The 15,339-nt window shown below is 35.8% G+C and overlaps 1 protein-coding gene across 3 annotated transcripts; it reads left to right on the top strand.

Moving 5' to 3' along the window:
• Positions 1–437: 437 nt before the first annotated feature.
• Asap (ArfGAP domain of ASAP) lies at positions 438–12,910 on the top strand. 3 transcript variants are annotated; one of them, XM_014350707.3, is made up of 16 exons: positions 438–868; positions 3,011–3,083; positions 3,170–3,315; positions 3,398–3,652; positions 3,734–3,819; positions 3,908–4,064; positions 4,142–4,406; positions 4,519–4,746; positions 4,821–5,043; positions 5,134–5,314; positions 5,395–5,670; positions 5,758–5,877; positions 6,052–6,262; positions 6,925–7,137; positions 8,071–8,300; positions 10,714–12,910. In XM_014350707.3, exons 1-16 carry the CDS (start codon positions 743–745, stop codon positions 11,020–11,022), a joined length of 3,099 nt encoding a protein of 1,032 aa, XP_014206193.2. In that variant the 5' UTR covers positions 438–742; the 3' UTR covers positions 11,023–12,910. The 3 variants fall into 3 exon arrangements, with proteins under 3 accessions (XP_014206193.2, XP_014206192.2, XP_014206191.2); XM_014350706.3 differs by having other exon boundaries at positions 6,904–7,116; XM_014350705.3 differs by having other exon boundaries at positions 6,904–7,137.
• Positions 12,911–15,339: the final 2,429 nt, after the last annotated feature.

Genomic DNA, 15,339 nt, shown 5'->3' with positions numbered 1-15,339 from the left:
GGCTCGCGGGGAGAGGTACGGGGAGATGAGTGAGGGAGAGGGAGACATCTGGCCTGATGGTCACTCTGGTCGCTCATCGTGGCGTCGCTATACTATATACTTTTACGTATACAGTATACACCTATATAAGCACTAGGTAAATAGCGAGTTTCAAACAGACAAGTATAGGTTTTTAAGCAGTGGGTAGTTGGGTACTGGGTACCTGGGTACTGTACTGCACGCCTCCAATGGGCAGGTCACGATTTTGTTGTCAATTACATGTTACACTAAGTTTGGTGACAAATGTGAATTCTTAGTGTTACAATCTCGAAAAAAAAAAAGCATCATCGTTCCAGGTGCTGCTGCTGTTGTGAGCACTTATACTAGGGTGGTGCGCTGCATAAAAAAGTTCAAGGAGACGCATCAGCTCAGTGAAAGAGAGATACATATATATATATATATATATATATATATATCGAGAGAAAGAGATAGAGAGTAGGCGAGAGCGAGCGAGCAATAAGCAGTTTGCATCGCGACTATCGCGAGCACCTCTACTCCTGGGTTCTAAAGTGCCAAGGGGCAGAGAGAGCAAGAGCAAGAGAAAAAAAGCAACTCTGGAGGTGCAGGTGTGGTGTGACGCCAACCGAGGATCTACGATACCGGAGCGCTGTCTCTGCGTAGGAAAGGAGCGGCCAAGGAGTTCCTTGGTGAGTTCGTAGGCGCAGCTGGTCGTCCGGTCGCGCGAGACAGGCAGCTCGATAACATGCCAGGCCTCATCGCCATTAGCGACTTTATCGAGGAGACCAGAGGCGACTACAACTCGCCGACCACGTCGACCTTCGTTTCCAGGATGCCGCAGTGCAGACAGACCATCGCCGCCCTCGAGGAGGTGAGCCGTGAATACAGTACAGTGGGTGTTTCAATTTTCTTTTTCTTTGTTATGATTTCGTCTCCGTTTTTCTTTCTTTCTTTTTTTTTTTTTTTTTTTTTTCCTCACTGCTTTTATTAATTATCATTGATGGCTCATTTGTTATTTTGAAATCAAAAGTCTTGTTTTATCTCTTTGGCTGAGATTGCGTGCTTGATTACTCACTTTTGGATTACAAATAAGTAGGTATAAGTACTTTGAAGCAGCATATTAGAGTGTACATTCATGACGCTCTATTTTCTAATTTCTTTTAAATGTTTGCTTGAAGGCAGATGATAACAAGTATGATGAAAGTCACGTACCTATACTTATGACTAAGTTGGTTGATGAAGTTGAAACTAGCAGATAAATTGCAGCAGCGATACCGTTAAACAACAAATTTTACTTGGGCTACCCTCAAAACTAGACCAGGTGTCTTCCTAATTTAGTTAAATAAGGGGGGCTTCTGTCTTAGTTTTAAGGGTACTCTAGGTAGAATTTGTTATTTGATGGTATCGCTGCTGCAATTTATCTGCTAGTTTTAACTTGATAGTTAGTTGAAGCTAATTTCTAAGTAGAGGCGTGTTAACTTTTTAGAGCCTCACTGTAAATTTTAAGATTGCTATAGAATATGAGGACATGCATGCAAACTGTTGTTCCGTTCGTTATTGAATACAACTAATTAGATTTTTAGATATTTTTTAGCAAGGTCAAATCCAACTTTGAATTAAACATGATTCATAGTTTTTCCAAAACAAGCAACGATTTTTTTTTTCATACATTGCAAATTTATATGCGCCTGACGAATACATAAATAAATTGTGAGTGAGCAATTAAGGCTCAAATTATAATGATATGAAAATATCAGTGATAATCAACCTGTCGCTTCTTCTAATTATTTTTTTTTTTTTTTCAACCAATTCTTTTGCACCACATAAAAATAAACTTTGGAAATTTCTTCGTACATTGTATATTATGTAATTGACATTATTATTGAGCATTCAATTCACTTGGCTGATAATTTTTGATCAACTGCTACATTTTTCACTAACCTTCGATTTTGTTAGCAAAAATCTATAAAGTTAATTTTTTTAATAACATATGAATGTCAGAGATTGTAAGAAAATTCATAGTTCTATGAAGATCGTTTTTTTATCGATTTTACACAGTCCCAATACATACCGCTCGATAAATATAGTTCTTTGCGAACTCGAATCAATCGTTCTTGTTATAGTGTTTTGACTGTACATTTCCACATACGAGCTTTGTTCATAAAAAATAATCGGCGAAAAATTTTACGAACCAACAACGTGACTTTATATCAGTCGCATAGAAGCTATAAAAATTTTATTTAGCACTATATAAAAGTTAAACTTAAAAATTATGAAACTTAGCCAAAAGTTATTATTTTGTTAGTAATGGATACGTGATCGAGTTAAGTAGAGGTGCTGAAACACCATTTCAGTGTATTATACTTTTTTGGCTTGTTTAAAAATTCTTTATTCCTTAATTACTCACCTTTAACATTAAATTGTTCCAGGCTCGGAAAATATATGAAATAACTGCTGTTTGTTTATATTTCTCGTCCGAGATTTGGCAGTTTTCGGAAGATTGCCAATTTCATGGATAAATACGTTTAATTATCAATGTCGCACTATTTTTTGCACAATACGGACCGTTTAAAAATAGAGCACTAAATAATTTTCTTTGACCTTCCGATTTATTATCTCTCATAATTTTTTACCATCACTAGCTAACCACACAAGCCTATTAATGAACTTCTCTAGTAAATAAATAAGTATTAATAAACAAATTTAACTATAAATAATAGTTTTTCCAATCGTTTTTTTTTCCTTTTTTGCTTTGTTTGAAAAATAAGATGCACGTTTGATGATATAAATCTAAAACTAATTTTGACTAAGAAATGGAAAATGGTAATACCATTTACTCACTAGGTATATTATTTACAAGATTGCCTCAATACACACATTGCATTCATGAGCAGCAATTTTCTAATTTTATAAGTTGCTTATATTCTACATTTAATTAAACGAAATTGACAAATTTAGTATCAGTGGAAGACATTAATTATTACACTCATGTCTGACTTCAATCTTTTTGTAGACTCTTGATTTTGATCGAGATGGACTCACAAAGCTTAAAAAAGCTATCAAAGCAATCTATAATTCCGGAAATGGTTAGTTACGTTTTTCACTAATTGAAAATTTTTAATGAATATTGTGTAAATCGCTGATGTAAAGTTAATGTCTTTATTTTTTGCAGCGCATGTTGACAATGAAATGTACTTGGGGAGAGCCCTTGAAAGATTGGGCGATGCTGCACTCAAGGAACAGGAACCAGACATTGGTGCAGCATTTCTTAAATTTGCTGTTGTTACCAAAGAATTAAGTGCATTAATGAAAACATTGGTAAATTTTTTGAAGAAATTAAATCGTAAAATTATTACGTTAATTGGATGGCGCGCAACAAATGACAAATCTTTATTTTTAGATGCAAAACATTAGTAATATAGTAATGTTTCCGTTGGACTCTGTATTAAAAGGTGACTTGAAAGGAGTTAAAGGTGATCTCAAAAGACCTTTTGACAAAGCTTGGAAGGATTATGAAGCAAAGTACGCGAAAATCGAGAAAGAAAAAAAACAACATGCTAAAGAGGCTGGCCTCATTCGTACAGAAATCACTGCGGCAGAAGTTGCTGATGAAATGGAAAAAGAAAGGCGACTTTTTCAATTGCAAATGTGTGAAGTAAGATTCGTTTTTTATCAATGGTAGTGCAAGCCTGCACCAATGACATGATCATTACTAATAGCGACGTTTACCTTTTAGTATTTAATTAAAGTTAACGAAATCAAAACTAAAAAGGGAATAGAACTTCTTCAACATTTGGTTGAATATTATCACGCACAAACAAAGTAAATAAAAATTGAATGTTTTTACGTTAATACAATCTAAAAGCTCAAAATTAATTACGTTTATTACATACATCTGTTTATTTGACAGCTATTTTCAAGATGGACTGAAAACAATAGAACATTTTGGTTCTTATGTAGTAGATGTAAGCATGAAACTGCAAAAAATCAGACAGGCCCAAGACGAAGAAAGAAAACGCCTAATGGAACTTAGGAGTTTACTAAAAAGTTCTGGGTGCGATAAAGAGGTACACTATTGTTCTTTTCAAATTGATCACAAACGTTTTTTATAGAAATCAACCATTGTTTTTTTTTTCCTCAACAGTTGAACACAAACGCTAGCAGTGGTTATTCGCTTCATCAGTTGCAAGGTGATAAGCAACACGGTGTTACTCGTACCGGGCATCTCTTAAAAAAGAGTGAAGGCAAAATGCGACGAGTTTGGCAGAAGCGAAAGTGTTCGGTGCAGGCAGAAGGATATTTGAACATCTGTCATGCCGACGAGAACAAGTCCCCGACGAGGGTGAATTTATTAACGTGCCAAATTAAACTGGTACCTGACGATAAAAGAAGCTTTGATCTTATAAGTTGTAAGTGTTATTCATACGTTATCATTGAACTTACTGGGTTTTTTTTTTCACCTCAATTTTATTTGCAATGACGTCAATATCAAAAGATAAAATTTGACTACATTTCTTTCAGACAACAGAACTTATCATTTTCAAGCGGAGGACGAATCGGATCAGCGGGCGTGGATGTCCGTCCTAGTCAACTGTAAAGAGCGTGCTTTATTGAGAGCTTTTGATGCTAGCGGCAAACCGGAAGCGAATCATGGCAATCCTAGTTTGGTCGAGCTCCAACAAGCCATTATACGGTGTGTTATGAGGTTACCTGGTAACGATAAGTGCTGTGACTGTTCATCGCAAAATGGTACTTGACATTATTTATTTCACTTACGATCTTCATTGGTGGCAAGTTTTTTATTTTTACTTAATGTTTCACAGATGCAACTTGGCTGTCGACAAACTTCGGAATAATCGTTTGTATAGAATGTAGCGGTATACACAGGGATCTGGGTGTGCATATATCCAGAATACAATCTTTGACGCTCGATAATATAGGCACATCTCAGTTATTGTTAGCACGGTACATGTCGAATCAAGCTTTCAACGAAGTTATGGAAGCAATGTTACGTCATAATTTTAAACCTTCTCCCACATCAACAATGTAAGCTCATGGATTTTTCTATTTCACGGATATTAGAATCAGCAATTAGAAAAAAAAAAAAAATTAATCCATATTACTATTATTTTTAAGGGAGGAACGGTACGAATTCATTAGAGCCAAATATGTAGATAAAAAGTACATACAGCGGACGTGCGTTAACGACCAAGATCTGCTGTCGGATCTCGAGCATGCTGTAAATAACCGAGATTTGCATCATTTGTTGCAAGTTTGCGCGGAAAACGTAGATTTATCGGCTAGCTTACCCACATCGGTAAAAATCAATCAAGTATTTTTGTTGACACTGTTCTTAACTATTAATTAATATTAATGATCAATTAACATGGATCACAGGATTTGTGCGAAACTGGTCTTCACTTGGCGATTCTGCGTGAAATGGGCAACAGTTTGCACATTGTCGACTTTCTGATTCAGAATATGCCGACGGGCACAATAGACAAAACCACGACGGAAGGAGATACGGCACTGCACCTGTCGGCCAAGCACGATAAAGCAGAGGCCATGAAACTGTTACTTAAGGCAGGAGCCGATCCAACCCTCCGCAACAAACAGGGAAAAACTCCTCTTGATATCGCTCAAGAAGTAGGTCATCATACGTGTCAAGAATTGGTAGGTGTTTTTATTCTTATACTATTGCATTAGCTGTGAGTTAGGTATTTAATGCCTTTTTTTTTTTTTTTTTTTTTTTTTGTGTAGTTGAATCATGCCCTACAGCGACAAAAAACGCTGTTCGACAACGTAAACGTCGATTGGAATCTTTCCCATGATGAAGCTTCAACGGACTTTTCTGACGATGAAACCATCATTGAGGAAAGAGTAAGTACCCCGGACACTCCTTGAGTAATTTCATGTAAATGTTATTAACCAATTGAATTTTTGTGCTGCAACAATTATTTGATAAAAAAAGTTAGTCAATACAAATTTATGCGTGTTTTTCTCTCTTACAAATTATCGTATGAGCTAACTCGAATTGATGAAATTTTTTCACAGAACGGTTGTTCGACGCCGGAAAAAAAGCTTCGCAGCAGACCACCATCGTACGCAGGTGGGACAGAGACGGGGGTGACGGATTCCCCGGTCACACTGCGCAGTCGAAGTAGTACCTGCGATAGTTTGCAAAGTGGCTTGTCGCCGGGCTTTTGCACGAGCAAAGAACAAATGCCACCGCCTCTGCCACCACAAATGAAGAAACCCGTTATAGGTATGTACCATGTCAAATACTTGTTTCCTCGTGTAGACGCATACCATTGTTGATTGATGGCACACAAATCTATGAAAAGTCACGAGTCTTGTTTTCGTGTGTGCTCATGTTTATTGCTAATATGCCAATGTGAAACTGCTAATCAACACATAAGCTTCTTTAAGAATTTTCATAGATTAATGTAGCTACTCTATTTTATTCATTGATAGCGAAAGTTTTATTTTTATTTTAATAACGCCAATGTTGCTTATGAATTTTTTTAAATACAAGTTGTAATAGTTTATACATTTTGTTCAAAGCTGTTTAACAGAACTTTAGTTATAATATTTTTGAGGTGGCCACTTACAGCAATCAATGCATGTTTTGAAACTGCAGCATAAATCAGTAGTTTTACAAAATTCTAATTCCATCGCTAGTTGTAGCTTAAGTAACAGAGCTCCTAAAGCTTCATTACGACAGTGGCCACCCGGCTGCTTGTAACAGCGCATGAGCTTTCAGCCCACCAAAATCGTTAATCGTTAACCTTAGTTTGATGACTTATTAATATTATGATTTATTACTTTTAAGTGCCTTGTTTTGTTGTTGGTTGATTAATGTTTGAAAATATGACCATTTACGCACTTCGCTGTTTGGTCGTAAAGCAATGACACGATTGTTTGTAGTCCCGACGCCCGTCGTGCCCGACATTTCGATGAATTTTCACGGCTCATTGAAAAAACGAGTAGCACCGCCCCCGCCTGCCGGGGGCCTCGATGCGTCGACAGTCGGTACCGGGGGATCCTCTAGCGGAGGCAGTGGTCTCCTGTCGTCGCACTATGGCACCTTGCCAACGGCTTCACACAGCCGGACGACAAGTGAGCCCATTCACATCAGTAGTATGCAAATTACTTTAATGCACGTCATCATGAACACTGCTACTCTACTGCTGCTTTTTTTTTTCTTTTATGTTGCTTTGTCCTTTTTGTTTGTTTATTCCTATTGATCTGACGATAACGGCTCGAATTTCTTTATTGTTGTTTATGTATGGAAACTTTATTTAATTAAAATTATATGTTTAATCATTATGAAATGCAATTGAAAAAATATACCACTTTTAGTCTATTAGTTACAAAAATTATTATTATTTTTTTTTTCAATCTCCTCGAGTTTCTACTTTTGCAGCTTTATCCTGCTTTTATGAATAATAATAAAAATAGTCGTGAAACATTTTACATATCTGCTACAATGAGCAAATTTTTTTTTTGTCGAGCTCCACAATGTAATTGCTTCTTTACTAATGAAATTTGTTTTTACTGGTAACATTACAACCTTGCCAAAATATTTCTTCAATAAAATACCTGTAATGATAATCAAGGCTCTAGAATTTGATCTCGAGCCAACTCAATAAACGATTGCACAAGTTTATACGTAAATAAGATATTATGTACGTTCCACCAACTTTGCTCGCCAACAATTTTATCAACCCAAACATCTCTTTTTTTCAACGCATTTGTTTTTATTTGTTTTTTTTTTTACTCTATTTTTTTTCTTTTCTTTGTAAACGCTGGCTGATGTTTTTTTTTTTTTTTTTTTTTTTTTTTTTTTTTTTTTTTTTTTTTTATTAAAAACATAAATGAATAAAGCACGAGACACGTGACGGTCGATTTTGAAAATGTAATCAATCGTGTTGGCAAGGTACATAAAGAAACGAGACCCTTTTTGTATGGCTTGGTGCGGGAAACAAAACGAAAGTAAAAGAGACTCTCAGCGAGCGAGATATACTCATACGTATATACTCAAGTACGTGATGTACGCTTCCGGTGTCGCAGGTATCGACAAAATTGGTATGAACACATCGACGCTGCAGAGGCCGCGGAATCCGCCCCCACCTGCTCCCTCTTCCATCTGTTCGAGCGTGACTGTGACGACGTCGACGACGCCGGCCTCGGCGATGGCGAGGCTATCCGCTGCCACCGATGACGCGACCAATGACTCGATTTCCCTCAGCAGCGCGTGCTCGGACATTGGCTTGGGTAACCCGCTGCCGCCACCCAGAAAGGTACGGTATCCCCATATTGTTTTTTTTTTTTTTTTTTTTTTTTTCTTTCTAATTTATAATCCAAGGCGTCTCGATTACTGTGTGCTTACTCGAGAAAGCCAGTACTTATCGTGAATATTTTGTAAATTATTGCGGTTTCAGGAAACATTTGTCACAAATGTTTCGACTGTCGAAACAACAGTCATCGAGACGCGTTGATTGTTCATTTGACTATATTCATGATTTTGATATTACTAGTTTTAAAAAAAATACAGTAGCATAAGAAACGATTGCGTGCGACATTACAAGCTGGGTAAAGTTATCGTGGTATACTTTGCGAAAAATATTTTTAAGAAAAAAAAAAAATAATAAATAAATGAAAAATATTTTACATCCAGGTGAAATTGGTTTGCTTGTAACAAAATATCGTCGGCTCTTTAGTTTATGATTGCAAGAATTAAACATAAAATTACTTATTAAGTTTAAAAAAAGGAAAGAAGCATACCTTTGTTTTAATGGTACAATATTCATTGAGAGCAACAAATTATAGGTGTGCGGGTTTCTTTATGCTTTAATCGTAAGAAACAGTTTTTTTTTTTTTCGAATATTACGAAAAAATTGCTGTCAAGGTTTTAGAAAACAAATGTACTGAAAAGGAACACGTATTGATTTATCATTGAAGAGTAACAATAGAGGAATTCTTATTTTAGCTTACTTTTGTCGTAATACATGACAGGTACATTGTTGTTGTTATTACTGTGCAGCACAAAATATGCTTATTCATCACGAGACAACTGATCAATACGCAAACGAAACAGAAACAAAATTTCAGCAAGACTCAGTTGAGGGCCCGTACAAAGTTTTTTTTTTCCAAACCATATAGGTGTAAATAAAAAAAACAAATCGATGTTTAATAATCTGCATCCAAATAGAAGTGCAACCATGTGCACGTGTTTAAAATTTGAGGATGACTTATTTACGCAAATGACACGAAACGGAAGTTCTCTCGTTAATTTTCCAAACGTGTCACGCTTTATAAATTATGCATCACCAAGCACTACACTTTGGATGCATTGATTTTCCTTCCCAACTGCTTGTCCTTTCCTCTTTCTCCCGCTTAAAGCAATGAGTTTTCACACGTACATGTTAATCCAACAATTTTTTTTTTTTTTTTTTTTTGTAATGTTTCCACATTATCCATACACATACCTCTGTTACCTGTTACTTTTTGTGTGTGTGTGTGTGTCTTAATCTTAACCCCGTACTTTTACTCGCTTCCTTCTCCATTTGGTCCAAGGGTGAATTCGCCGAGGCACCTTGTATAGCCAAGAGAAATCCATGGCAGGAGCAACCGCAGAGCAGAGCAACAAATTCTATTGGCAAAAATCCCAAGCAAAATATAGTCAACTAAATGATTTCACACTGTATTTTTGTGATGCATGCCCACCACCTCTGTGTACATAAGGTTTGAGCTGGTTGAATCCACCATCATCCATTTTACCTCTTTTGTCTGCCCTTTAACCCTCCCAGTCCACACTAGAAAGTAACCAAATCTAGACTCGATGCAACAACTAGTGGTGACAAGGATAAGAGGGTCTTATAAATTCAGCGCGAAACCTGGATAACTACTTAATCCACGCCTTGCTTGAGCATCCGTACCTTAGCCCACCAAAGCGCATGATCCCTCCGCCTGTTTTTGACTATAGAGTACAAGTATTTTGTAGAAGACATTCTAACAGTAGTACATTAGTTTGTTTACCAGCATGTCGCTTGTACGCATAATCGCACAGTTTTAGTTATTAGGTGTACATACATAACTTTTGATGGATGAATTTGTTTTGCCAACAAAACACCAAAAGTCGCACTACTTCGTGGGTGATTTATTTGGCAATTGCATGCACGCGTTGAATAAAAAAAAAGAAAGAAATTAATGCACGGCAAAGCGTGGGGTGTATAATTTTACCTACTAGTGTGCTTTGGCTGTTTTTTTTTTTTTTCTCCTTGTTTTCTTTTCCCGGTACGCAGCGAAAAATGCCCAAGTAGCATTTTGGGATGCTTGGAAACTTTTCCAACCGCACCATGGGAAAAAAAAAAAAAAAAAAAAAACACCAAGCCCCATTCCCCTTGAGTATCAGCTCTTCTTGTAATGAAATTGTTTGATTTTCCGGTGCTTTAAATCCCCACACTCACAACACACACCCAAAAACATCCACCACACCACTGTCGTCCGTGTCCTGCACTCTCAGATCCCAGGGTACCAAAAGCCGCGGAATAAACCGAAGCCAAGGAGCAGGAGCGTAGCCAGCTACAGGTACAAAGAGGAAGGGATGATCGGCGACAGGAACAGCAGTCCCATCAGCGGCAACGGCAGAAACGGCAAATCGAAGCTCAACAAGATGTTCGGTCGAATGACCAACGTTTACGATCTTTTCAGCCATCAGCGGGGCAGGCAGCGTCAACGGCAGCCGGCACAGCAGCATCAGGAGGAGCAGCATCGGCCGGTTACGCCGGGGCCAGTACTGGCGGCAGCCTTGGGCCGGGAGGCGGCGGGCTGCGTCGCTGCCGGGCGCTCTACGACTGCGAGGCAGACAACGAGGACGAACTATCGTTCCACGAAGGCGACGTCATCGTCGTCACGAACGAGCACACCGACGACGACAACTGGATGGAGGGCTTCCTAGAGCGCGCGCCCGAGCGCAGGGGCATGATTCCCATCAGCTTCGTCCACATGCTGCAAGATTAAAGGGACAATCCATTCTGTTTGTTTTGACTTTCCGTGATTGTTTTTTATTTATTTACTTTTTTTTTTTTTTCGGGGGAGTCTTTTCTTCTCTCCCTTGTTTTTTTTTCCTTACACGCGCAAGAGAGCGCTGCTTATTTTTCTTTCTTCCTGTACGTTTGTCGCTTGGAAAAGAGAAACCGAATTAACGTATTAACGAATGGGTCGCTGTCTGTTTGTTGCGCTGGAGAAGCTCTCGGGACACGCTAAAGTGCACGTGCACGCGTATCGGCTATTGTCTATAATGCTGCCAGTATTACTAGTTTTGTCGATTAACTTTGAGGACGAGACTCGAGCGTTTGTTGAGCGATGAGAAATTTTTACGATTAACACTGTTTGGAGATCATTGTCGTGGCGTCCAACAGTTCGAGGGAGAGAGAATTGGATGAAAACGTTTATTTCTGCAGAGGACCGTAACTGTGCGAATCACTGTGTATGAGTATGTCGTTTACTCACTTGGTGAAGATGCGCGCGCTGTATCTCATGTAAAAATATTAAAAGAAAATAGAACAGCGAGTCGAATTCCGATGGCTTCGGTGAACGTTTGATTCCACGATGGAGTCTCAAACATTGTTCTGAAAACTGCGGGGATGGCAAACAATTTGGGAATATTTATTCCACGCCTCTTTTCGTCGGCCATTGTGTTACGTAGATTATGTCGGGGATATGACGTATTAGGCAGGAAAATGTGTGTCCTGTAGATGATCCTCGTCTCTGTAGACTAGGTTTCAAGTAAGTTGTACATGTTTGGTGTGTGATTTTCTCCAAGTTTTCCAAGACAATTTGAGACTTTAGTAGTCGGTATGAAAAAACAAAATTAAACTTAAGGTATGATTACTTTTTTCCTTTCCTTTATTTTACGATTAAATATGACGAGAAGAAAAGAAAAATTGATAAAATGTGTTGTCTCGCGCACCCTCTTACACAATGCACGCGGTGTAAGTAGTAATTTCTGCGATTGCGGTACTTGCTCAAAGTGGGAAAAAATAACATGCACATTAATAGAAAATCACTATTAAAATATAAAGTTGTTGCAAATTTCAGAAAAAACGATACAAATCATGGTGTCTCTGTAAGAGACGGAAAAAAAAAAAAAAAAAAAAAGTGTGTTTACAAAAAATAAAGAAAAGAAGTAAGCTATTTTTTTTCCATAGCAGTGCCATTACTGAAAAATAAAAATCTAAAACTCATTAACTATCTTTTCTTCGATTTTACGTCGTACTTGCTGACAATGAAGTAGCCTTAGTATGTTGATGCTAGTGATTTTTTATAATTAATTTATTATATAAATAAATATATATATATATATGAAAATATTATATATATGTACATGTTTTTGTTATGATCATACATCACGTGTAACTAATATTGTAATCCCTCTCCCCTTAAGATATATTTATTACCGAAAACAAATACTATTTAAATTTAGATTGTCACTTGTACACAATTTATTCTTTTAATGTAAATGTAAAGATGTATACTATCAATTACGTTTATCTGATAATGATTTATCCGTACTTTAAATAAAAACTGTAATGTCTTTGAATAAAAACAAAGACCATACAATACTTAAAAAAAGAAATGTAATTTTAATGAAAAGATTTAGTGCACTACTGTAGAACATGTTACATGCTGATAATGTTATTTTAAGGATGCTTAGATAATCTACTTACGATTTCATAAACGCATGTATCAGCAACCTAAAATTTTTTACGAATTTTTTTACCAGTATTAAAATAAAAATTTTAGATATTTTTCTCTTTATCATCATGTAAAAAAATTATGTCCATATTTATTTATTAAGAGATGTTAAGTATATTTCAGTAATAAATACCAAAAATTGCATACTTAAGACCGTGTCATTTTTTACCCTTTCACGAATACTCCTTACCTCTTGAATTTGACTCTTAAATGCCATTGATGGTGATTTATTTAACATTTGATAATGAAAGTTATTAGTTTGAAAAATGGAAACTTTGTATTAAATTATAATGCTCGTTTTTCCTAAAAATGCTTAATAAAACCTGATGCGAAAATTTCAAAAAACAAAGAACATTTTAATTACACTTACCAGGTCTTGTAATTTCTTGCAAATTCTGAAGATCCATCGCCTCTTTAAGGTACTTTTTTTGATTTTTCAAAAAATACGGGACAAATTCTTTCTTTTCTTTTTTCACTGCCTCAAGAATTATTTGGGATTGTACTAGATCAATTTTAACAATTAAAATACCAAGCAGAAGAAGAACACAACAGTTTTTTTTTTTTTACATCGCTTCATTTTTATTCATTCATATAGCGAAAATCAGCCCACTGTTACTCTCAACAATAGCTTAATTGTAATTTCGCACGCATATGTATATATATAGGTATTTATTAAACATCTAAAAATTTTTTGCCATTACATTTACCATGTCCACAATGAAAGTAAGTAATGCTTAAAAATCCTCTCGGCTCATTTTTTTTTCTTCTGTTGGACATTAATACACTTATAACCGATTCAGCCCCTTGATTTTTTTTTTCCTTGTCACATTATTTTTCTCCAATTTATCTAAAATATTTTATCGCATAGTTTTTCTGTTCCACAATAGGTATACAGTAGCGAGTAAGTGTAATATATATATGTATAATAATATCGCACGCGTCGTTACTTTGACCAGAATCGCTGTATCATATTATGTGCGATCTACTAATTTTTATAAATAGTGTTGAGTACATAAACTGAGAGCACGAATTGGAAAAATCTTGCTACATCTCGCGTTTAACGTATAATAACATTGTTTGAGGACGGTTTTAAAGGCATTATATGCCTCTTTGCTTTATTATTTATTTATTTATTTTTTTTTTATTACTCCTTAAAATTAATAAATATTTTTTTTCTCTTCTATACCATATTACGGATTTTTCGCCTGAATCACGAAAAACTAAACTGTATAAGTGTGCTGTCTATGATTATTAATAAATAGGTTGATATATATATTCATAATAATATATTTATGTATACCTGCGAGGTGCGCGAAAAATCCAACGAATAGATGCAATAAGTTTCAAATATTGTATATATTAATTTGTCCACGATTCTGGTCAAAGCGAACATTATTATTATTTTTTTTTTAATCATAACATTTTACGCTACATATATATTGGGTACCTAAAATGGGGATCTTTGTGTTTTCCATCCAATCATATACAAATATTGTATGTATACATACACATAAGCATTGAAGTTAAATACGCATAATATTATTATACATAATATAATTATCATGATCGTGTCTATCTATTTTTGATATATATATTCATATATTTATAATTTCGTAATCGTTATGATGATTACACCTTTTTACGGTAACATGTAATAATGACAATAATAATAATAATAATAATAATAATAATAATAATAATAATAAGGATTTTTAGTTACACACGATACAAACAGCTTACAAACCGAACAAACATCATTTGTTACAAATAATATCTATGCCTATTTATACACACGTAATATTATCGTTTTCTAAATTATTACTCTCCAGCGTCCACTTATGCAATATTATATACCTATCGTATGCTTTTACAATTTCGCTGCTGAGGCTCTTTTGCCCTTTCTCTCTCTCTCCCACTTTTAATTATTTTTTTTTGCTCAATCCCCTCGCCCACGCGCTCCATAATTTCCCTTCAATTTTCATAATCTTAGCTAACATTTTCAGCTCCACATGGGGGACGGAAATCCCAAAAAAAGAGAGAGAGAGAGAAAGAGGGCATTGCCATCTGAGTAACATGTATATTTAATATGCGCAATGATGACAATTATAACAATAGTAGTAATAAAGCGAAATAATTTTTTTAGCAACGTGTATACACATGCATAATTAGCTTACATTATATTACGTATAATATATAATTTTTTTGTGTACGTGTATGTGCATGTATAAGTATAATTTTTTTATGTCCAAAGCCTTAAAAATAGCCAAACTCAACTTGTTCCTCTTATTCGGTCGTTTCGACGTGGCTTTGGCGACCCGGCCTCGCACTTGACTCATTTTACCTTCAATCCCGGCGCGCAAATTGTATTTTCGTGAAGTACAATTTTTTTTTTCCCCTTCTCCTTTCGCTGCGTTGACATTTTTTTTTATTCTTTGTTAATTTACCACATATTTATTCACAAAAGAAGCAAAAGCCATTTTACCGTAATTTTTGATCATTTTTGTTTTATTTTACTAAACAATCGACAGAAAAAAGAAAGTACGAAACATTTATGCCTCGGATTTGAACGCCGTGACATTT

The sequence above is a fragment of the Copidosoma floridanum genome, unplaced genomic scaffold (assembly GCF_036245765.1).
Source record: "Copidosoma floridanum isolate Cflo_tuat_1 unplaced genomic scaffold, Cflo_Japanese_pri ptg000019l, whole genome shotgun sequence".
In the NCBI taxonomy this organism is placed as follows: domain Eukaryota; kingdom Metazoa; phylum Arthropoda; class Insecta; order Hymenoptera; family Encyrtidae; genus Copidosoma; species Copidosoma floridanum.
The sequence above is the reverse complement of the archived record's forward strand: the minus strand, read 5'-3'. Positions and strand labels throughout refer to the sequence as shown.

Coding starts and splice junctions, on each gene's coding strand:
- Asap (XM_014350705.3), top strand. CDS start 743: ATGCCAGGCCTCATCGCCATTAGCGACTTTATCGAGGAGACCAGAGGC. Junction 5,315..5,394: donor CGGCTAGCTTACCCACATCG/GTAAAAATCAAT, acceptor CATGGATCACAG/GATTTGTGCGAAACTGGTCT. Junction 5,878..6,051: donor AAACCATCATTGAGGAAAGA/GTAAGTACCCCG, acceptor ATTTTTTCACAG/AACGGTTGTTCGACGCCGGA.